Here is a 25604-nt window from a genome sequence, read left to right as displayed (position 1 = left end):
CACCAAGATAAATCTAGGAGGGCATACAGGTTGGAAATCGCTGCCTTCATTACTGTGATATGACTTGGGAATGATTGTAGAACCGCGCATGTGTTGCATGTATTGTTTGTAAATTTCTGAATAATTGCAGCATCAAATGTTATTGCAATAAGTGCCAAAATTTACCATTCCAATAGTAATATACAAGGGTTTAGAGTTCAATTCGGAAAATTCTCTTATTTTCATCTATTGCAAGTTCTTATTGTTGAATGCATGAGAATGTTCAAGATATGATATAAACACCAAGCATACATCCAAACAAAATAAAAAATTCCATCAAAATCCAGAAGGAAGGATATTTCACCATTGCCATAAAGTATCGAGATATAAGTTTTGCAAGAAAAATTGATATAGCATTTTTCAGTAATGTAGGACAATCATTTGGATGCTTTTTGACATTGGGCATGAATATTTGACTTGTGGGAGAAGCCAATGACTATGTTAATAAGAGCATGGCTGATAGAGAAATCAATTATAGTTCCAAGTGTAAACAAAGGCTTTATACTAGAAGACTTAACTATTGGTAGAAATACTTTCTTATAGTACAATTGGAGGTCAGCTCTTTGTCAAAGGAAAATATGGTAAACGTTTTTCTGTTAGGAATTCTCTTCCTGAAGCTGTTATTTAAGGGACTGGTGATCACTATGTGAGTACAGGATTGGTGTTTATCTGTAGTTGTCCTTGGAAAGGTTGCTAATAATGTTGCTATAGATATGGGTGGCAATCTGAAGGTAAACAAGGAGACAATGAAGATCCAAAGAGTAGTAGCACCAATCAGTTAACCACAACAAAAACAACTGACATGGCTCATGCAGGTAAACGTTTCCACTAACAAGAGGTGTCAATTTTCTGGAGAAATAAGTGGACAATCAAGTAGTGTGGCACTCATTTTCAGCAAGTTAGCCACATAATAATTCCCCGAGTGTTATTTGTCTCATGAAATTGTTTACTGAAGTGGTTATGTGGGCATAAAACTGTACAAAGATGAAATTATGAAAGTTTTAAGTGTTTAGATCTTTTTTTAATGGTCTAAGCATAATATTAGTCTTTGATTTAGCCAATGATTAGCATTCATTAGTGTTATTCAGTTAGACATTTGTATATGGTTAAATATTGGCACTGTTTGAGTAGTAGAAGGTTGTTTTTGTTTGTGCTTGAAGTGTTTGTCCTCCATAGTCTAAATATCTCATTGCAAGTATCGATTGCTCTCAATCTGGGGTTGTATTTGAGGAAAAACCATAGCTAACTAAATATTCACATTTAATACAAAATCCCCCATGAAGCCTTATACTATATGTATGTAAATTCTATCAATTTTAGGTTTACTTACATCTCAAGGAACTTCCCCTTATAATTTGAAGAGGTTGCTACCACATAGATTGTTCCATTTTATAATGTCTAAAAAAAATCACTAAAAATCCTGGAAAAATACACCAACATTAAAAATACTCGCATGCAACTGCAAATGCATTTTCTGCTTTGCTTTTTATCTATGCAAACTTCCTAGTGTTCCTATGACGCCTCACAACTGTAAATCAAGACTGTTTAATGTAAATTGTGATTGTTTGCAAATGATACATTCTGGTTATAGAGACTCTTTTGATGTTTCACAAGTTCATGTTGATTGTAAATATTTTTTACAAATTCTTGCAGTCTTCGATTGATTGAAACGCTACCTATTTTGCATTAAATTAATGTTTTTCAAGGAAATTTTAGGTGTTTTTTTTATTTGTCAAGTTTTTCCCAAATTTTTGTTTGGTTTTTAAATTTGAGGTTTGTTGAGTCCAAGTAGGGTCCAAGTTTATAAATTACAACAAAAAAAGTATACTGTATGCAAATGTATTACTAAAAATAATTGAATGAAAAAAAAATATTAAAGGTAAATGGTAGAATCATATGCATGACTCAAAGGATATATCCAAATTGAACAAGAAAATCCTTGCACACACCATGTCTATATATTCTAGTAGGCCTAAACTTAAACCTTTAACAAATTAATCTTATCATCCAAAACTATGATTTGCTATCACATGCCAATTTGTTAATGGTTTATTAAGAACAAAATAGGCAGGTCACATATCATCACCTATTATGGTCATAAAGAGTTCACTAAAACCAATCAAATGCCTAGCTATGATAGCAAAAAGGCTAAAAACTAACCAAGCCTTTATTATCAACGTTTAGAAAGAAATCATTTGAAACAAATATAGAACTCATTCAAAAGTGGGGATATCTGCTATGAAACTATGACCAAGAGAAAGCTCAGAGTAAAGTTGTAAACTATAGATGTAATTTTACATAGTATCCTTGTTCGTATTTACTATGTCAATGTCAGATACATCCTCTACTGAGAGGACTCAAACCCACTTATTTTCAACTCTTATTATATTTATCCTCAACTTTGTCGGATATGCAAAATACAAGCACAGATGTGTGATTAATGCAAATAGAAGGAAAATTAATGAAACTGATTTTAACTAAATATTTTTCTTTGAAAGAATGCAAACCTGATAGATCCATGAATTGAATTTCTGGTGGACTTCATGAACCAAAGGTCCACTCATGATAGTCAATGGGACCTGTGTCATGATTGCCTTTAGCAAACATTTTTTTATAACATTCTGTGCAACAGGCCTAGTTATTCTTATGAAGAACGATATTATTATTCTAGTTACATTAACAAAAGGCTATTACATTACCATTCCTAAAATAGCCGTTGGTGGGGCACCATTTGGACGAAAGATATATGCTCCAGATGCCTTCATCAACAACAATAAATTCAATACTCAAACGGCTTTTGTATAGAAAGAAATGGATATAAAATATTTCTAGTACATGTTAAAAATCACAAAATAAGCCATCTTCATTTTTTCTTTTTTTCAATTGGGATATGGAAATGATATAATTACAAACCTGGGAATCACTATCATCACCATCAGAAGAACCATACCAAAGATAGGATTGTTGAACTGGGATTTTTACCTGCCACCAGATAAATAAATTAGAAGCTATGCTATATTTCATGTTTCAAAGTGCAAATTATGAATGGAACAAAATAGAAAATTTTAAACATAAGCAAAATAATTTTGTGACTGAATATTTGGTTGTACAAAGATAAGAATGTTATCCTCTTCTTTTAAAGGCTTATGATTGTCATTTTTCATAATGATACCCAAAATAATAACTCAAGCCATTTTTTATAGGGTATGATGCTGTCAAGAAAGTGGGCAACATTTATTCGTGGTAGTATTCAAATTGATTTGTCCTATGCTACTATCCCTATGCATGGAATCAATGTCAAATGACACAAAGAATATAAAAAAATAGACAATATGGAAGATAGGTACAAAACCACCAATGATATAAATTTCTTTGATGCTAGTATTAACCGTTTCATTGGTTTTTTTATGAACATGAGAATAAGAAAGTTGATCTCATCCCTCACCCTACTAGCGACAAAAATGTGAATAATTTATGGATCATGTTTTTTGATGTTGCTTGTTCAAACTTCAAAGGATGGTGCAGGTGCAGATGTACTAGTTTCACCAAGTGGTAAATTGTAATTTTTCATTTAAGTTGACATTTCAATGCACACTAATATTGTTGAGGATGAAGCTTTATTGTTAGGGTTGAACATTTCTTACAAGCATAGGATAAGGTGCCTGAGAATTCAGGGAGATTCATAACTGATATTACAGCAAATAAAGAATATCTATGCAGCTGAAAAAAAAGATCGAAGACATACAAAAATGTTGTTGGGGATAGCGTGGAGCTATTTGATGCAATCAGCATTGAATAGGTGGTTAATTAAAAAAATTGTAGAGGTTGATGCTCTAGCATTTGCAACATCCAAATATGGTTTGGAGGCTTTTTCTCCCGCATATTGTTGCAGTGTGGATATTCTCAAAAGGCCAACTATTCCAGACAATATCTGCACTTAGCAAGTATTTGATGACAGCCAACAAATATACAATTAACTTAACTGTATGGATGAATTTGACAGTAAACTCATTGATGTAATATCCCCACTTTGAAATAGAATTTAATAATAAATGATAATAATAAAATTAAAATATAAAATGATATAATTAAATATGATTAATAAAAAATTAATTAAGTTAATGAAAAGTCAAAAGACATGAAAGGAAAAGTTGTGACTCCCTCAACAACGATATATAAAAGGGAGAAGAAAACCTCATTTGAGAGGGGGGATAATTTGGTGATGAGAAGTGCAGATTTGATTTAAATAATAAGTGCAGATCTGATTATGAAAGGTTGTGTCCCTTTCAAATGATAGAAATAATGAAGAGTTAACACTCTTTCAAAGGGTGCTAATGGTGAAAGGGTATGTCTCTTGCCAAAGGGCATACATGATGAAGAGGTGTGACCTCTCCCTCAAATTGAGAGATGTAAAGGGAAGGAATCAAAAGCATCTAATGACATCACCATTGATAAGATCAGATCAGAATTGTTATCAAGTTACAAGAAGTAACATTTGTGTTCTTTATGGTATGCCTCCCAATCTGCAGGCAACATCTACAGTGCGAACTCCAACCGCAGGCTACAATCTACGTACAAGTAAGAGGGGTTAAGAAGTCTTAAGGTATATATGTGTGTGGACGTGTGTGCCACACACACACATGTGCATTTTTATGAATACATATATCTCTAATGATTACTTATATGAATGTAGCAATAAAGATAGGAATCTATGTAGAATATGTATGTATATTTAGGATCATTAGAAAGATTAAAGAATATGTAAATGAAGACGTAAATTATGGAATGGAAAATAGTAATGAATTATAAAATGTAATATTAATGTGATTAAATGATGAAGGTTATAGGGAAGAAATTCCCTTAGCCTAATGGAGGGATTATGATAATCCCTGGAGGGCAGTATATACTGAATATCTATATGCATATATATGGCTTGGTTGACTAAGTTCATCCAACAAGAGACGGATCTGGCCGGTCCCCTCTGAGGACTTGGATGATGGGATGCATCATCCAAGGCAAGGAATTGACATAGGATCTTCCTTGGATGGCTTGGGTGTAAGAGGTTACACCCAAGACAAGAATCGAATTAACCTTCGATTTCCTGGAGGGCTTGGATCTAAGAAATTACATTCAAGATAGGAGTTGAATTCACCTTCGACTTCCTGGAGGGCTTGGAACCAAGATGGGTTCCAAGAAGGCGAGCTTCACGGCCGCCTAAGGACATACTTTCGTATGGCAATCGTATCCTTTTTATTAGATAAAAGTTGTGATTATGTTAAGTAAGTATTTTAAAGTTAGATTGCAATTTAGATTACTTCTATATATATATATATATATATATATGTGTGTGTTTGTTGTATTCTAACAATCTGTTTTGCAAGTCAATGATCTCTAACTGGTAGGGACATTACAATTGACTAGAAACCTATGATTCAAGTTGAGAATAGAAAAGAAACATTGTTCGGGAATGAGACTGTACAACTGAAAACAAACAATTTCTTGAAGCACTTGTTGCACTAAAAAAAAAGTTTGACAATGGAGATTGTTACAAGAACAAGAGCAAGCTGATTCAAGAAAATGATGTCGAAGGGGTAAACCTGTGAACAAAGGCAAATCCCACAATAATTTATATAGGGAAGAGATTGAATCTTGCAAAAAAACAAATGCTGATAGCTTTGTATGGTCTTAGGATGAGATCAAAGTTTATAGGTAAGATCTATTTCAACATACTATTCCACTCCAACCAGATGCAAAACCTTTTAGACAAAAGAAAAGACTCATCAACCCAACCCTTGCTCCACAGATGCAAAAAAAAACTAATGAAGTTGAAAGAGGGAAGTATGATCAAATATATTAGAAATTTTGAATGGGTTTCTAACCTTCTGCCAATGAGAAATAATAATGGGGAGATCAGATTCTATGTAGATTTTAGAAATTTAAATGTCAAGTCTTGTAAAGATAGCTACCTCTCCCATGCATGGATTATTTGCTATAGAAGGTGAGGTTCAGAACTGATGTCTGTAATTGATGGATTCTTATGATATAACTAGGTGGTGGTAAAGGAGTTAGAACAACTTAAAACAACATTTATGACTCCTTGAGGTACTTTTATTGATGTGAGGATGCCATTTAGGTAGAAAAATGCAGGTTCTACTTTTCAAAGGGCAATGGATGTTGCCTTTGTTAGTCTTATCAATGAGATCATGGTAGCATACCAAGATGACCTCATTGCATTTTCCCAAGAAGGGGTGATCATTGTACACACTTGAGCAAATTTTCAAGAGATTGTAGAATATGGGATTTCTTTAAATCAGGAGAAATGCATATTTGGTGTTGACGAAAGTAAATTGTTAGGACACATTATGTCAAAAAAGGGGATGAGGATAGACCTAAAGAGAGTTAAGGAAGTTGATCTTATCCCTCAACCCTATTCAATCAAGGGAGTGCAATCCTTCATTGAACATATAAATTTTCTTAGGAGATTTATTCTTAACCTTGCTGTAAAGACTGCGGCCATCTCCAAAATGCTAAAGAAAGGTTAATCAATTGTATGGAGTGATGAACTAGTTGAAGCATTCAAAGGTATGAAGCATTCAAAGGCATACAAGTATCTCTTAAGGAGGCACCTATTTTGGTAAGCTTAAATTATTCCAAACTATTCCAGTTGTTTTCTTTTGCTTCTTTTGTATACAATTGCTGCTAGAAGAACAAAAAGGGGTATGAAGAGCCCATTGCCTTTTTTAGTAAATCATTACAAGCTACTAAGTTGAAATACTCAACTATGAAGAAATATACCTAAGGCCTTGTAAAGGCCATAAAATATTCCAGAAGCTATCTTATTGGTGCAAAGGTTATTGCTTATGTTTCAAACTCAACAATGAAGAACATCTTCATTTAGCAAGATACTTTTGGTAAAATATGTAGGTGGATCAACAAGATCCAAGAGTATGACATGGAAGTGCAAGTTAATAAATTGGTTAGGGTCTCAAAGGCTAGCCAATTGATGCCGAATGCTAATTTGGAAGCAACAAAGGTGAACAAGATAGAATCCATCAATACTTCTAGCTCTTGTCCTATAAAAGATAACTCAAGGTATAAGAGTACAATCTTATTTGGACAACATGAGTTGTGCTATGGAGATGAATGAAAATCATCAGAAAACATTAAAGCTACAATCATAAAGGAATGTGTTGATGGTAAAAGCTTGCACTTTCGTTCAACGCAAAATAGAATGATGAGTGTATCCTATCCTCTCTTGAATAAGGAAATCTCTAATGCTGATCAGATTGTTCATTGGAAATAACCTCAAGGTTCCAACTGTGAGGTCTTGACTTGCTAAGGATAACTCAAGGTCAATGTGTTTTGTTGGTAAACACAAAGGGACTTATGCATTTGAAAAGCTAGCTTACATATGGTATAGCTATCGAGTGACGCTTTACTTCTTGAATTGGGGAAAATAAATAGCAAAGGGATAGGGTTTAGAGATACTAGGGGCAATGACAATCATAGTTTTAACACTCGTAGACTCGCCATGGACTTGCGAGTCCATGGGAGCCACGAGTCGACTCGCCAAGGATGGAGAGTCCTTGTGTAATGTCCCCATTTTGCGAGCATCAGAGTTTGTAAGAATTAGCCTATCATTTGACCCTCGTAGGCTAATAATTATTGATAGAGGGCCTCGTGTGGCAGTTACTTGGTGATTAGAGACATTACTCTTCAGCTGGATTCAGGTTTTGGCCTTTGCACAGGTTTTTTGACTCAGATTGGCACACTTACTATTTATAGTAAGTTACTATTTTGGGAGAGTCAGGGTTCCTATTAATAGAAAGACACCTGAGCAGAGCTTATTGGCAGTGTCGACCTTGATTGGGCCTTTGCAGCTATTTCTAGACTCAGTTCCACATACTTACTATTTATAGTAAGTCACTATTCAGGGTTTCTGTTTTTAGACAGGCATCCAATCACATGGAGAATAGGGAGAGTCGACTCCTGGCTCAGACGGCTTAGCATTCAGACAAGTACATCAAGAGATATTAAAGTTTAAGTGACTTAAGTGATTTATTTAATATTTTAATATTATTATAAAGTTCTAAAGTAACTTTATAATAATAAAGTCACTTTAATATAATAAAGTGCGTTAAGTGAATAATTTAATGTGGGAATAAATCTTTTATCCCACATTGGCCAGGAAGGTGTTTGAGCTCTCTTAAGGAAAGAATAAAAGGAAAGGCAAGAGTTCATTCTCAGCATCCAGTTGATGAATAGTATTTTGATTGATTTTTATTGTGGAGCCTAGGGCTTTCGCAATTTTCTTCTTTGATCATAGGAAACGAAAACTTCCTATTGATAGCAATTTTGAAGGAGTGAAATAACACCTGAATTATTGCAGTTGTGGGAAAGAATACTTCAGTTCTTTCATTTGTGCAAATTGGTGAAGTTTTCTACAAGGGTTTGAAGTTTATTGTTGAAGAACATTTAGAGTTGGTTGTGAATCATCCTTATTTGGCAACAAATTATTCAAGGTTTTAAGAGCAGATTGCAAGTTTGTTCTTGCTGCTACAGTGCGCATGAACAGTGCACGTGAACAGTGCGCTACAGTAGTTGGAGTTCTATAGAAGGGGATTTAGAGAGGTTGAACAGCTATATATATGTGACAAGGGATTTGCATATGAGGAGAATCAAACCAATATATCAAGGCAGCCATTGAAATACCAGGTTTTCTATCTATGGTCATTGTATTAGAAAATCATTACTTCATTGCATCATTTTCTATTATGATTATATCATGAAATATTTGGAGGTTGCATATGTTTAATGGAGATATAATTTGCATATTCCACATTCAACATTGATCAGCCATTTAGCTTTTATGCCAATTGTTTGCTTAAATGCCTAATGGCTGTAGGTGTACTTTGGGATGCATGACAAGTGTTTGTCTTAATGTCAACTAGCTGTACTAGTTAATTTCAGTCATTACATATGTGTGGAAAGGTCTAAAACAGCTAGTATATCATTTCTATAACAACTTTGCATTGTTAGAAGCTTTCCATAACTTCATTTGCAGCCTACAAACCCAAAGAAGACAAAGAAAGAATTCACTACAGCGGCTTCAAACATTGTATGCCAAATGTTTGACAATATTCCTTGGTGTTCAAATAAGCAAAAACAGGGTCAAATTAGCCAAGGGATATTACACCTTGCGAAAGACTCGTGAGTCTTTCGCAAAGACTCGCGCGAGTCTTTTGCTCGGACTCACGCAGCCCAAATTACACATTCGAGAACCATTAAAACTCATTTTTTTTAATTTTTTCAACTCATTTGGCATTGTTTATTGGTTATAGCAGGTTTGTAGGGTTTGAAGGGGGAGAGGGAAGAAGATAAAATCAGCAAAAGAGATCTAGGTAAGGATTTTTTCTCTTTCTTTTTTTTTCATTTGAATCATTTCAATGTTTTGAAAATCAAAAAAATCTTGAAAAACAAGGGGATATGCTGCCAAAGTTTTTTCTATTTCCTTTCCTAAGTTATTTCCTCATATTTTTTTCTTTTTTTTGAATGCTATTTTTCCCAAATGATTCATTGTCATTTTTTTTGTTGATTTTCCATAAAACCCTACTGATATTTTTATTTTTTCATGTTAAATCAGCAATGGCAAGTTCAACTCCAAGGGCAACCCCAAGGTCAGGAAGACAAAGAGATAAAGCATGGAAATATGGGATTCCAGGAAGCAAAAAGGGGGAGGTCACTTGCACTAAATGTACAAAATGGATGACGGGTGGAATCAATAGATTAAAATACCACCTTGCACAAATACCTGGATATGGTGTGGAGGCATGCCCCAAATCAACTCCTGAGATTATTAGAGAGATGAAGGTCATTCTTGCTGAGAATGATATGCAACAGGAAGAAAGGCAAAAAACAAAAGAAGCCATGGCAGCTGCAATGAATCCCACATTGTCCACTTTGGGTCCCATTGGTCACACTCGTGGTCGTCAGTCACTTTCATCTTTTGGTGACAATGAGGGTGAGGCTAGTGGCACTCCTGTTAGATCAGATCCTAATTTTTTTGTACCACGCAATATTCCAGGTGCACAACCTTCACTTGAAGGTACAGGATGGAATAGAGAGAAGCATGAACAAGCATGGATAGCAGCTTCAAAATTTTGGTTTTACAATAATCTATCTTTCAATGTGTATTGGGAAGATTTTTTTAATGCATTAACAGTTGCGAGTAAGGGGTTTAAGGCCCCAACAGGTCATGACTTCAGTGGGCCATTGCTAGAGAAAGCTGTAAAAAATACACAAGGTGTGGTTGATGATCAGAAAGGGTATTGGAAGAGAAAAGGATGCAGCATTTTATCTGATGGATGGACAGATGGACGGAATAGGACTCTTCAAAACTTCTTGGTGGCTTCAAATGGTGCAATGGTATTCCTAAAGTCTATTGATGCCTCAAATGAAATAAAAAATGCAAAGACTTTGTGTAATCTGTTGGATGGGGTGGTTCAGGAAGTTGGAGTTGAGAATGTTGACCAAATTATTACGGACAACGCAGCTGCATATGTATTTGCAAGTAGAATGCTTATGGAGAGTGTGATAACCCCCATGATATCGCCTGATGTAAATTATTAAATAATGTTAATATTTTAAAGAGTAAATAAATCATTAAATATTGTTAATTAAATAAGGTTAATATAAATAAACAATTAAAATGTTAATGTATGTAATATATAAAATAATAAAGAAAAATATTATTAAATATATTATTAAAATGTCAATGTATTTAATATATAAAAATAAGGAAAGTTATATTAAATTAAAAATATTAATACAAAGTGATATAACTTAAACTACGAACTATGTAATACACGGAGCCATCACAACTACCCTTCCCCCCCCCCGCACGAAGTGATGTGATGGTAGTCGCATCCTAGGCTGCGACCACCGCCACATCCCTTCGTGTGGAAGGGACCCATGGAGGGATGCAACCTTTCCCCTCCACGGGGTATAAGTGAAGAACCTCAGAGCAAGGAATAGGGGAGGCACAGGGAGGAAATAGGGAAGTCTACAAAACGGCCATGACAGACTGTGGAAGCAAGAAAGACTCGGGCCAAACAACGGACTCCCATCTGCAGATGACAACTGCAGATTGTGAACGCCAACATCAACTGCGATCTGCGGACAGGTAAGAAGGGTAAGGGTCATAAGATATAAATGTGTGTGGACGTGTGTACCACACACAAACATATATACTAGTGCATATTTATGATTACATGTATCACTAATGTTTATTTATGTGAGTATATTAATAAAGATAGGTAGCCATGTAGAATATGTATGTATATCAAGGATCGTTACAAAGGTTAAAGAATATGTAAATATGGATGTAAATTATGGAAAGGAAATTAGTAATGATTTGTAAAATGTAATATAAATGTGATTATATGATGGAGGCTATAGGGAGGAAATTCCCTTAGCCTAATGGAGGGATTATGATAATCCCTAGTAGGCAGTATATACTGAATGTCTATATGCATATAGGTGATGGCTTGGTTGACAAAGTTCATCCAAGAAGAGACGGATCTGGCCGGTACTCTCTGATGGACTTGGATTATGAGATGCATCATCCAAGGCAAAGAATTGATCATGTATGATGGTCTCCCTTGGTATGGCTTGGGTGTAAGAAATTACATCCAAGACAGGAATCGAATTAACCTTCGATTTCTTGGATGGCTTGGGTGTAAGAAATTACATCCAAGACAGGGATCGAATTAACCTTCGATTTCCTAGATGGCTTGGAACCAAGATGGGTTCCAAGAAGGCGAGCTTCGCAGCCGCCTAAGGACATGTCCCAGTACTACACTCGTATCCTTTTTAAGAATTGAGATTAGTGTTAATTTAGCAATGGAACTTTAATTGCAAATTAGATTAGTTATATATATATTTTCGTTGTGTTCTAACCATCTTTTTCGCAGGACAATGATCTCTAACTAGTAGGGACATTACAGAGAGGCATCCTACGATTACATGGAGACCTTGTGCTGCACATTACTTGGACTTGATGCTAGAGGACATTGGGAAGATTGGATGGGTGAAAAAGGTGGTTGAAGATGCAAGAAGTGTCACCAAATTCATCTACAACCATACTTGGGTGCTTGCTTTGATGAGAAAACACACAAATGGCAAGGACCTTGTGCGACTTGGAGTGACACGATTTGCTAGCCACTTCATCACTTTGCAAAGCATTCTTAGTGCCATTCCTCATCTTAAGCAAATGTTTGTGTCAGATGCTTGGTTGGGGTCTGCATACTCCAAAAGACCTGAAGCAGAGAAGATTGTGAGCATTGTTTTTGATGAAGGGTTCACCAAAAGTGGAGAGGAGTTGACTGCGGTAAGTAACAAACACAAAAGTAAACTTTATACAATCTTGTATATTTGCTGATTTTATTTTTTAGGGGTTAATTTTGTACTAATTTAAAATTTGTTTTCATTTTTTTAGGTGACAAAACCTTTGGTAAGGGTTCTTCGTATAGTGGATGGAGAGGGCATGCCAATGGGTTCCGTTTATGAGGCCATGGATAGGGCCAAAGAGGCCATTTCACATTACTATTGTGGAAATACAAGAAAATGTGAAATCCTTTGGCGCATCATTGATCGTAGGTGGGCAAACAAACTCCACCAACCGATACATGCCTTTGCCTACTTTTTGAACCCGAAATTCTACTTCTCTAATTCATTTAGGAGTTAGGACTGATGAGGAGGTCATGGCAGGTGTTACTACATGCATTGATAACATGGCACCTGATCCTGAGTTGAGAGACAAGGTTCTTAATGAGTTGGAGGTGAGATTTGACATTTGCAATTGCTCTATCTTTATTTATGAATTCAGAAATGTTCATTATTGAATTTGAGTTTGACACTTTGACTATCTATTTATGAATTTTGAAATGTTCATTGTTCAAGATCTACAAAAGTGCAGAGGGGAGATGAGGGAGACTCTTCTCATCACAACTAGCAATTGATAGGAGAGGAAAACAACAACCCGGTAAAAAATTTAGCAACTTAGTTCAATACTGCAAGAAAAAAACTACAAACTTGATTGTTACATTTTTTTCTCAATTCTAATATTTCTAAATGTTTTTTGTAGATTTATGGTGGGAGAAGTATGGTGTTGGCACGCCTAATCTTCAAAAGATAGCCGTCTGTGTTTTGTCTCAGCCATGCAGTGCTTCTGGGTGTGAACGAAATTGGAGTGTATTTGAGAGCATACACACAAAGAAGAGAAATAGATTGACACAAAAACGGCTCAATGAGAGTCTTCGTTCGGTACAACCTTCGCCTTCGAGTTAGATAGGTGGAGGGCGTTTCACATGAGGCCATTGACTTGGATGAAATTGATCCATATGGTGATTGGACCGTGAATGAACAAAATGATGGTGACGATGTCCTCCTTACCGAAGAAGAAATTGCAGAAATAGAGAGAGGAGGAGCACAAGATGCAGAAAGAGCAAGATTGGATGAAATTGAGGATGAAGATGAGGACGAAGATGAGGACGAGGATGAGGACTTTGACTTTGAAGAAGAATCATCTCACCACAACACCCACTACTACTACTTCTAGCGCAAGGCGTGAAAAACTGAGCTATATTAGGAGAAATACAAAGAGGAACATGTAGTCTTCTCTTTGGTTTGTTCATTGTTGTTTTTCACATTTGGAGTTGGACATATCATTATATGTAATTTTGTGAACATTTATAAACTTATGCTGCTATTATACATTTTCGAGTTGAAACTATGAGTATGAATGATGAAATTTCAAATATTGTGTGTTTGTAGATCATATGACATGTGTAATGTTTCAATTATGGCTCTTATATTCTCTAAATGCATTAATTTCTTAATGTTTTTTTTGTAAAACTGCAGTTTTTATTTTTGCCGAGTCCTTGCAGAGTCTTTCGCGAGTCTTTCACGAGGCCGAGTCCAAGTCCAAATTTTTGGTTTGCCGAGTCCGTGGCGAGTCCAAGTTTTAAAACTTTGATGACAATAAAGGTTGGTGTTTGTTGACGTGTCTAGAATCGCATTGCTGCAAACTCCATACGGCCAACGCAGAATAGAATAACCAGCTGAGTATCCTATCCTCTCTTGAGATAAGGAAGTCCCTAATGCTATTTTCTAAGTTTGATCAAAAGGGACAACCTCAAGGTTTCGATTGTCAGGTCTTGACTGCGGGATTTCTCAGTGGTTTGATGTGTTTATGCTGGAAACACAAGGGAGACTTACGGTAAGATAGGTGATTGATAGATGAGTTCCCTGGAATCTTTATGATCTTTCTTATCAAATGATTTCAGTTGAGTTGATACTGTTTTCAATGGGACTGCAGATTCTTTTGATAAAACAAGGAAAAAAGGAGAGAAGGATAGGGAGAGAGAGATGCATGAAATACAAATTTTAACTAAGATAGCAGATTCATTAAACAGACAAACACCTCCAAATAACTAGACTAAGCATCACCAGCTACTTAAGCACAATGTTCGCATAAATCTAGTGCAATCTTCAAAGGAAAATAGGATTTTCATGTTATCGACTACAACATTAGAACTTTTACATTCATAGTGAGTATTCAATAACCGAACTAAGCATGAAAGGTTCAGATTAACCATGCAGAGAGAAAGGCAATCAGCCATTCCCCAATGGTGTGAACTACAAGGATTCTATCAGATGTTTGCTTGAAAATGCTATATAAAGGAAATAAACATAACTGAAAAATTTCTAAATTAGTGAAGGAGACCATGCACTCACAAGGAAATTTGGAAACAGTCTTAACTTTGCATTAAATCCTTGTAAATTTCGCCAGAGCTTTTGCAACAATTCAAGAACTTCTTACAAAACAAGGGAAACCAGTCCCCTTCAAATAAGCTCCAAAATTGGATGAATGGCCCAGATCTAATCTAAACAAGTGGCCTAGATTCATCCATAAAACATGGCTGCCCATACCCATAAATGGGAGGCAAATATCAACAACCACCCCAAAATGAGTAATAACTACCCCAAAAGGATAATTAAAACTCATCCAAAATTATCCAAAAAGGTGCATTCATAAAGTTTTACATTTTAGTTGACTTGAAAGTCAAATATGACCCTTTTGGCCAAAAGTGCACTTTTCAAAATTTAAAAAAGGAAAAAAGTGCATTTTTAGGAAAGCACTTTTTCTTTTCCAGTTTCAAATCCTTTTATCAAAATTTGACTTTCTTCATGCAAATATTCACGCTAGAGATCTCGAACTGCTGCACACTCCTCACGAACATACTCCTAGAATTTGATACATAATTGGAAAAGCAAACTAAATGGAGGCATAGGAGGATGGCAAATTTTATATTGCATGACTTCGAGGTATTGGTCTACCTTCTTCAGACCATCTTGCCAACTGGAACGATTACGCTCAAAGCACAACATGTCCAAGTGGAATTGATTGGCAAAGCCTAGGTCCTTAGTGGAATAAGTGATCTTATTTGTTCCCAATCTTTCCTCCTAGTCTGGCGGTATCACTTCATCGGATTGGTCATTTACCCATCCCGAAACCATTGATCGAAGGATTATCTTGCCAAGTTCCTGCATGGTTTTCAGAATTACCTCGCATGCATTGTGTTCTCTATCGATGATTTCCTTCGCATCATTCTTCATGTTGATAGTCCAGTACCATTCCTTAAGAGTGCTGATGTTATGAGGATCTAGGATGGTGGGTAATGTAGGAATCTGTGCATGGGTCCAAAAAAGAGCGTTCATGAGGAGAAGAGTAGTGGCAGCCACTTCCTAAATGTGGAGGGATTCCCTCTTTACCTCTAATAACTTAACCAAAGTGGTTTCTCGGGGGCGAGCCATTTCCTTCACTTCCTCAAGGATTCATTATCCCCTTCTTCTGATGCCTTGTATCCATTTCTTGATGGCCCTTGCGGTGTCCCGTACTCCTTCAAATTCTGTTGTGGTCCTCTGTGCCAATGCTGTCGGGGGAATGTGGGATTAGGAGGCATTGTGTAATAGTCTCAGGAGTTGATCGATGTACCCTTCAGCCTGCTTAGCACGAGCCCGATACATATCCTTCTCAGCCGTTATCTCATCAAGTTGCCTGAGTATGTTCTGCACTGAATCCTTGAATTCCTCCTTTTCCTGTGCCTTAGTGGCTCGTCCAATGGGGACAGTCCTGATGCTATAATCTGCCAGTGTGATCTGATCTGTTGGCTTATCTGCAGGCGGGGTGGCAATGTGGAGAGTACGGTTCCTTTGCTCATCTTTAGTCATTCTGGAATATGCCTTGGGCTTTTTCTTCCCCTTAGCTTTAGCTTGGTCTATGCGTGAGAATGTCCTCGAGGTCGATAGGTGGTTTGGTGGCGGCCTTGCGGTGGGCTCTAGCAATTAACCATTCTTGAGGCACTGTTTGGGCTGATGATATGGTTAAGTTTGCATTCTGTTCTTTGAGGTTTTCAGCCGACTCATCACAGATTTGCAGTTGTTCTGTTACCGGAGGGGTGGGGGAGGTGCCAAGTTCCTTACTTGCAACTGAACTTTCTCCCATTTCACAGAACAGTTGTCTGGCACCTTCGTGTGATGGTTGCTCTTCAATCCTTTCGAGCTCGCGGGTCTCCTCTGCCCTTTGCTCTCCTTCAACAGTAGAGTCATCTTTGGTTGTATTATGGAGCAGCAACTCATGGCAACTCTGTTGCATGGGTTCATGCACTTCGATCCCTTGAATGGATGGAATCTCTCCTTCCTCTATTTGGTTACCCGGTTGGGTTGATTCAATGGCTCTTAGCTCAACTTCTAGCATGTCGGGCGCGGGAGGATCATCGGCTTCAAATGCATCAATATCACTCTGGGAAGGCGGAGTAGGTATATAATCTAATTCTACTAGATCTCGGACGAACTGGGGTCTTTTGACGATGAAGTGACCTCTGGTCTCCTTATAGGAATCTTCTCCCTTGTTGTTCTCTTGGACATCTGAGTCCCTCTGCAAGCCTTAGCCTTCTTTCTCTTCTCAGGTTTCTCGATTTCTTCTATGGGTGCACTAGATGTTCCCTCATCTTCGGAGGACTGAGAATCAAGGCTACCCATTAGGTGGTAGGTGAACTGGACTCCTTCTTGAATTAGCCTCTCAATCTGCTGATGTAACCATTGGTCTGTATATCTTGCTGGGGCTGCCATGACTGCCTCAAAATCAATGATCGGGTCCTGGGACCAATCAACGCCTGGCAAAAAATGCCTCACTGCCTCAAATTCCCGAACTTGGAGGTAATTCCCTGAATCTGTGAGTGATCTGGGACCCGGCGATATTCAAAGAGCCGCATTTGCTGCACACTCAGCCTAGAATATTCACATCTCCAAACTTCGTAGTCATCAGAACAATATTTCCAATAGTCCTCAACTAATTCCTTTGCTTTGTACCGCCTGCCATAGGCTCTCTTTGCCAGATTATCATGATCGAAATATTTTCTCGGAAAATGCTCTTGTAGGCCATAAGAGGCCAGCTCTGTGAGGGATTCCTCGGCTAGGGTGGGGGTCTTCAGATGGGCATCCTGGTTGCCTATAATCATGGGGAATGCGAATCTAGCCTGCTTGCTTTCTCTGAGTAAGATGCCCACCGGACGTGACTGCCTTGCGACCTCCATAAGAACTACTTTGTCGGTTGGGTACCGTGGAAGTCGGAGAGGGGCACCATCAAAGCCCACTATTCGGATATAGGAGAACCTTGGGAACTGGATGAACCAGGCCCCGTATCTCTGTACTAGAATAGTAGCTTGCTCTGAGATCCTTATGTGTAATCCTCCCTGCATTAGCCTAACCAGGCGCATTATGAAGGTGTCATTGACGCGCTCATATTGGCCAACTGCATAAGCTGGGCTGCTCTTTTCCCTCTGAGCTATATCTTGGTAGTGCAGCTGCGGGTAACAATCATAGACCTTTACCTGACCAAGCCCATTCCCAATTTCACCTTTCATTATCAAACTTGGCAGCGGCTGGTTCTTGGCGAACATGTAGACCAAATAAGAGGTCATAGTGAAGTATTTCTTTGTTTCAAGCTCTATCAGCTGAGTGTGGATGTTGTCGCTTATGATCTGGGCCCAGTCAAACTTAGACTTCCTAGCGAAAACTTGCTTTGTGAAATAAAACATCCACTCTTCAAAGTAGTTGGATTTAGGAAGTCCCATAACTCGGCTGAGTAATGTGACCATATCCCCATGCTCATTATGAAAATCACTTCTTGGGGTCTTTTTCCCAATTTTGGCACTCGGAAGCCTTCTCTCCTTGTACCACTCTTTGTTGATCAATGTTCTACATCTGGCCGGATTCATATCATATGCCCCCTGTGCTTTATCTATAGTCGTGGCTGTGGGATTGTTTGGGAAGGGAATGTCGAATGCATCGCCAATGGCCTCGGGAGTGAAGTTGGCGAGAGTCATATTCTCGAGGAGCACTAATCTGGACCCTGGCTGATAATGTTGGGCAGCCTCTACTACTAACTCATAGCTCTGTACTGCTGGAGGAAATCCTGCCCCTTGGGCGATGCCACTTTCCACCATCTGTCTAGGCTTGCCATATGCGTTAGGAGAGAAAACCCGATTCTTGAAGTCCTGGATGTCAATAAGGCCTAGGTCAGTATCACCGATATTGTCCCAGACACTCTGAACTTTTGACTCCCTTAATCCTCCTCTTTGATACTAATACTTCATCCTTTCAACTTTGCGTGGGATATCCGATTTGGATGCTCGCGATGTCTCGGCTGTAGCAGGCGTCTTTGATGATTCTACCGCCGACTTAGGCATTTATCCTGCACAGTCGGATGCGAATTACGAGGCGATACAAAAGAAGTAAGGTGGGTTAGATAGAAAATACTCCAGCATTCAAGGATTAATTCAAAATTTAGATTGGACATGGAGCGACATTTCTAGCTGAAAGCTTGATTGATTTAAACCAAAGTATTCATGAAGCTTTTGATCGCAAATTTATACTTAACACTTTCTGGATTGATTTTCAATAGGGACAAAGCTCGAAAAATTCTCCTAAGTTTGAAAATGCAATTTCTGGTTAAATCTTAGGAGCAAATTCTAATTTTGACTACTTTGCACAACATTTTACAACCGGAAAAACATGCGAATTTCGAAAATTTAAGCATTTTAATCAAATTTCACACAGACATCTATTTGATTTATAAGCATTTTAAATGATCAAGAGAGACAAAGCATACTTACCTGATGAGAATGGATGACGAGAAATTGCCCGACTTGCTGTGCAAAGACGAATGGATAGCTTTGCAAAGTTTGGAATTTCAATGGTTATCCTTTAATTCAAATTTTTGCGGTTTGGATTGGAAAAGAATTTGTCATTTTTAAGCAGTTTTTACCTTGGGCAATTGGTAATCTAAACTTGAATATTTGGAATGGTCTGCGTCAGTGTCTTACCTCAAATGTAATTTGTACTCTCTGGCTTCCCTTTCCAAATCGAACGTGATCCACCCATACGCGAAATTCGACAGTATGGAGGGGTTTTAAAAAACTTCAAATTCTTCACACTTCGTTCCCAAATTGCGAACTTCGGAGCTATGGCGTTGCAATCTTCGGAGGAATGGAGGGGTTTTACAAATTCGAATTCCTTATGCTTGGCGTATGCGCTATGGCTTTGGGCTCTATAGCGAATTTCAGACCTTGGAGAGGTTTTGCAAATTTAAATCTTGCTTCTTCGCGTCCTTCCCTCTAGCTTGCGAAATTCGGAGCTATGGAGGTTTTGTGAACTTCAATTGTGTGTTCTAAACCCTAAGTACGAACTTTGGAGCTATGCCTTTTTGGATTTTTAACGTTTTTGCCATTTTAGATAAACTTCGGACCATTTAACACCCTTTGCGAGTTACGCGAACTTTGGACCCTAAGGCACCTTTCGCAAGTTTAAAGATTTTCGAAGTTTTAGCGTTTTTGGCTAATTGGATTCGGACCATTGGGCATATTTTGCAATTTGAAAAAACTTCGGACCTTAAGCCCATTTTTGCAAATTCGGAGTGTTAAACGTTTTTGGCGAATTTCAGGGTTTTCAATGCTTTTTGCAATTTTAAGACAAATTCGGACCTTTAGACGTTTTTTGCAACTTATCCAAAATTTTGAACCTTTTGGCATGTTTTGCAACTTTTCAAATTTTCGAATTTCGGACCACTGGGGGTCTTTTGCAAATTTAAAGGTATTTTCGGACCTTTTGCCAGTTTTGGGAATTTTTGAATTTTTGAGAATTTTACCCCAAGGTCCGAAATTCGGCCCCCTGGACGGTTTTGGCAACTTTCTAACCTTTTGAAATTTTAAAAATTTGGCCTCTGGGTCCGAAATTCGGCCCATAAGGCAATTTTGGCAACTTAAGTGAAATTTCGGACCTTGGACCAATTTTCGCCAGTTTTAACAAATTTTGAAATTTCTCTCAGTTTGGCTTGAAAGTCCGAAATTCGCCCTTAAAGCAATTTTGGCGATTTTAACTTTCTCCTTGAGAAGCGCGAGCTTGGGCACTTGGGCAAGTTTTGTCAACCTTGGCATTTTGGCTAGGAAATTCGCTCCTTCACTAGCACGCGAAAATCATCCTTCGTTCAAATCCCATAAACATCGCAAAGACAAACCTTATGCAATCTATCTCATCGCTCTTGTGCGAAAAACAGCAACTTTGGGTCCTCGTGCGACCTTCAGATGCACTGCTCTTTGCTTGGCGGGCTTTGCCAATTTCTATCACCTTATGCCTATCCAAGGCGATTTCACAATTTTGAACAAACTCTTGGCATCGTGCCCGAGGGCTAGACTAGCCTAATGGAATTATCGGCTCTTTCCTTTGACATCATCACTTCAAGGACCGGTCGCAGACTCGCTCGAAAGGATGCGAGATGCTCTTCGCGAAACTCAACAGGGTAAAGACGAAAGGCTCAAAAAAGGGAAGGAGGACCCTGTCGGCGACAGGGAGCGTGTGCAATGCACAACAGTGTTGTAGGTAGACAAATTTCAAATAAACTAGTTCTTGCTCAGCAAGAGATATACTCACAACTCCATAGGAATAGTGCAAGCTCCACTAACCATGCACAGGGGCTTACAATCAGTAAGCCTCCAATGGTATGAACCTAAAATCAAACCAAATATCCTCACACTTCACCATTAAGGTCACTGAACTTCAACTAACTTGATGAAAAGAAACCATGCATACAGATTATGGCAAATGGAAAAACACCACAATGCAATGCTTTATTCATTTGTTCTAACTGCCAAGGATGCAAATATTGGCAAAAAATCGGCCAAATCGTGATTTATCGCGAGGCAAATGGCCGGCCGATTTAATCAAAGAAAAAATCGCAGCCGATTTTTTCCAAAAAATCACAGATTTTCGGCCAAAAAAATCAAACTTTTTTCTGATAAAATCACGATTCAAAAACAAAAAATTGTGCCTTAAAAACTATCCCAAAACCCTAAAAGTAAAAACAAAAATAACATAAAGTGGGCAGAGGAAAAAAAATGGCAATTATTATTGTGTGACTGTTCCCACGGCCGACACCCTACGACCGACGCCTGACGTGCAATTTTCCGTGCTTTTTTGTCGACACCCTACGCTCAACGCTTGACTGTGCTCCCTCGCCCAATGCCATTCACCATTGTTCTCAGGTTTTTTAAAACCTGCAATTTTTTTTTGGCATATATGTAAAATTGTAAATAATAAAACATTTTTAAATTAAAACTTTAAGAGACATATATGTTATTTAAGTTTATACTGTTATTTTCATATATAGGCTTAAATAAGATATATACTGTTAAATTTATTACTAAAACTTAAATAAGATATATACTATTAAATTAATTACTAAATTGAAATATATACTGCTATATATAAACTTTAATAACAATATATATATAACAGTATCTATTTCAATTTAATAACAATAATATATAACTGTATATATTTCAATTTAATAACAATAATATATAATGGAAACTAGTAATATGTTATTGTGTTCTATAAATTTAGTGTATATGTGTTTTTTTTTGGAATATTTTAAGAAATTATATATTTTCAAATGTTCAATAATTTTACCGATTCTCGATTTTTTTTTAAATTTCGGCCAAAAGATTTATTGCCAATTAAGATTTTTACATCTTTGCTAACTACTATTACAACAATGTAGTCAGTATAAAATGCCTATTGTTATGTTTGATAATATTTGTTATTGGCCAATGTATTGATTGTTTGTATTAAGTGGGTTTTAACTCTTTGGTAGCTAATGTGTTGGTTGGTTGATGGTAGTGTTCCTCTTGGCAACCATCGGATTCTCTAAATATGTTGAGTACCGCCAAGGAAGGTAGTATGGTATAGTCGGATTAATTGTAATCCTTGGCCGACCATCTCTAGTCTTATTTTCTATAGTTGTTTCATGTGCAAATAAAGACATTTTACCGTTGTGTCTGGTATGCATTGTCATCTATATTATTATTTCTTGTATTTAATTTATCAAATATAGCAATAAACAAACAATTTTTATCCAACAATCCTACTCTATTCTACTTCTAACTATTGCTACTTCTAAAATTCTAACTGTGTAACTCTAAAATTCTAACTTTTCTAACCCTTTTACAATGAGAGAGGCCTTTTATAGATTTTACATTTTGAATAAATGGGCAGGGTTCCATCCATCCAATGCCTCTGATCTGCCTTCTAGAGATCTTGATAGCTTTTTGGTTAATGATCTCAACAACCATCAACCACCTTCTTAGCTACTTTCAACTATTTTCAATTAATCCTACTAGAAGACAAAAATTGGTGACATCCAAAAAATCACTAAACTCTCAATCAAATATATTTATCAAGAAATGAGAGAGTACATTGATATATTTACCAAAATGGTGAGAACCAAAAAATCACTGAACTCTCAATCAAATATATTTATCAGGAAATGAGAGAGTACATTGATATATTTTCTTGTGCATGACTTCTCCCTATCCCTGAGGCTGAAATATTGCTTCATTTTATACATGAAAATAAACTAAATTAAGCTTTCAATGGATCCAATTAGGATCCTATTATTTAGAAAATAGTTTCAACCTCCTATATTATTGTTAAAACAAATTTTATCCGAAGGTTTTACAACCTCCCATTTTTCAATCAAGACAAAAGAATAATAATAGTAAGATGCACCTGCATCAGACTCCCAAGGAATAAAAGCTTGTTCATGGACTCCTGTCCATGAGGTTTTCAATACTGACACCATACTTGAATATATCAGAAACTATCATCCATGTGGAATCTTCAAGTGGGTGCCCCTTCCATTTGACTAAGTAGTGCAAATGTTCTTTACCTCTTGTTTTCATGACAACTTTTGTGTCCAAGATTAACTCAAGTTGCTTTGGTGTTGCTTTCGGCAACTGTGGTTCCCATTCAATGATTTGTTCTTTGCATATTGCAAGGACTTGGACTATTTGCTCCCCACCCCTTATAAAGGTATAAATCTGCAACATTGAAGATAGGAGAAATCCCAATGCCCTTTGGAAGTTCTATCTCATACGCATTGCTAGAGAACTTTCATAGAACCCTACAAGGGCCAATTTTCTTTGCTTTCAAATTGTTGTATTCTCCTCTTGGGAACCTTTCTTTTTTGAGATGACCTAGGACTAGATCTCCAACGTCAAAATTGATGTCTTTCCTATTCATATCAGCTTTCTTCTTGTACTTGATGGTACTTCCCTCAAGTTTCCTTTTCACTTGTTCATGCAAATCTTGCATTGCAATGGCAAAATCTTCAACATCAACACTTCTTGTCTCCATCTTACCCAGATTTCTTAGCTCATACAATCCTCTAGGATGCATACCATACAAAATTTGAAAGGGACTCATACATGTACTTCTGTTAGGAGAATCATTATATGCAAACTTAGCTTGTGAAAGCACCAAATCCCCACTGTTTGGGATGCATACTTGCTAAGCTTCGCAAGATGTTTCCAAGGCTTCTATTCACCACTTTTGATTGACCATCAATCTGAGGATGGTAAGCTGACCTAAAACTCAAAATAGTACCCAATTTCTTCCATAGAGTCCTCCAAAAGTGTCTTACAAATTTAGTGTCTCGATCAGAGACAATACTCCTAGAAAGTCCATGTAGTCTAACTATCTCCATGAAGAACAAATTGGCAATGTTTGTAGCATCACTTGTTTTTGTACATGGAATCAAATGAGCCTTTTTAGAAAATCTGTCAACCACCACAAATACTGAATCGTGCCCCTTTTGAGTTCTTGGTAGACCGAGTACAAAGACCATACTGATTGAATCCCATGGCCTGTTTGGGATTGGGAGTGGTTGATACAAACCTGCATTTTGGCTACTTTGGCATGTTGGCATACTTTACACCTTTCCACAAACTTCTTAACATCATTTCCCATACCTGGCCAATAATAGTGTGAACTCAATTGAGCTAGTGTCTTGTTTTGTCCAAAATGCCCTGCTAAGCTACCATTGTGCTTCTCCTTCAACAGGTTCTCTCTCATGGAACTCCTTGGGATACAAAGTTGGCTACCTTTGAATAGTAGGCCCTCCTGTATGATGTACACTATCTAAGGACTTTGATCCCTACTCGAGATTTAAACCAGCCCTATATGCCTCTTTGAAGTCCCTATTTTCCTTGTACATTTCCTTTAGGTCATCAAATCCCAATATACTCACTTGAGATTCCTACAAGATCAAACTCCTTCTGCTCAAAGCATCTGCAACTTTATTAGATTGACCACTCTTGTGCTTAATGACAAAAGTAAAAATTTGCAAAAACTCAACCCATTTGACATGTCTTTGGCTCAACTTAGATTGACTACTGATGAATTGCAAAGCATGATTATCAGTGAACAAAACAAACTCCTTGCGCATGAGATAATGCCTCCATTTCTTCAAATCCTACACGATGGCATAGAACTCCTAATCATATACGGAATATCTCTTCTTTGCATCATTAAGCTTTTCGCTGAAGTAAACAATAGGCTTTCCATCTTGACTCACGACAAAACCTATAGTGGTCCCACTGGCATCACATTCAACTTGAAAAAGCTTAAAAAAATCAAGTAAGGACAAGATAGGTTCTTCTGTAATTTTCTTCTTAAGTATCTGGAAACTCTTATCAGCAGCTTCAGTCCAATGAAATGTCCTTTTCTCTCCCTTAATTGTATCCACTATTGGAGCACAAGTCCCACTAAAATTCCTTATGAATATCCTATAAAAACTAGCCAATCCATGAAAACTTCTTATCTCAAAGATACTCTTAGGGGTAGGCCATTCAATGATTGCCTTTATCTTCTCCTTATCCATCTTTAGTCCTTCTTGGGAGATGACAAATTCGAGGTAAACCACTTCTATCTTCAAGAAAGTACACTTCTTGATTGATTAGCAGCTTCTCTTTATGCAACTTGTCTAATACCATTCTTAAATGCCTAAGATGTTCTTCCTTTGATTTACTATTTACCAGAATGTCATCCAAGTAGACTATGACAAACTTAAATGTGAAATCTTTAAGCACCTCATTCATAAGCCGCAT

General features: G+C 37.2%; 1 protein-coding gene across 1 annotated transcript in view; it reads right to left on the bottom strand.

The window, feature by feature from the left end:
- LOC131064398 (alpha-mannosidase) overlaps window positions 1-25604 on the bottom strand; it is a 386960-nt gene that overhangs the window by 238736 nt on the left and 122620 nt on the right. The window contains exons 17-19 of the mRNA XM_057998531.2: window positions 2953-3021; window positions 2739-2798; window positions 2547-2618 (exon numbers count right to left, since the gene is read on the bottom strand). Of these exons, the coding sequence (XP_057854514.1) occupies window positions 2547-2618; window positions 2739-2798; window positions 2953-3021 (201 nt within the window). The remainder of the gene's footprint in view (window positions 1-2546; window positions 2619-2738; window positions 2799-2952; window positions 3022-25604) is intronic.

Source organism: Cryptomeria japonica, chromosome 5 (genome assembly GCF_030272615.1).
Source record: "Cryptomeria japonica chromosome 5, Sugi_1.0, whole genome shotgun sequence".
In the NCBI taxonomy this organism is placed as follows: Eukaryota; Viridiplantae; Streptophyta; class Pinopsida; order Cupressales; family Cupressaceae; genus Cryptomeria; species Cryptomeria japonica.
This window is presented reverse-complemented; position numbering and strand designations above follow the sequence as displayed.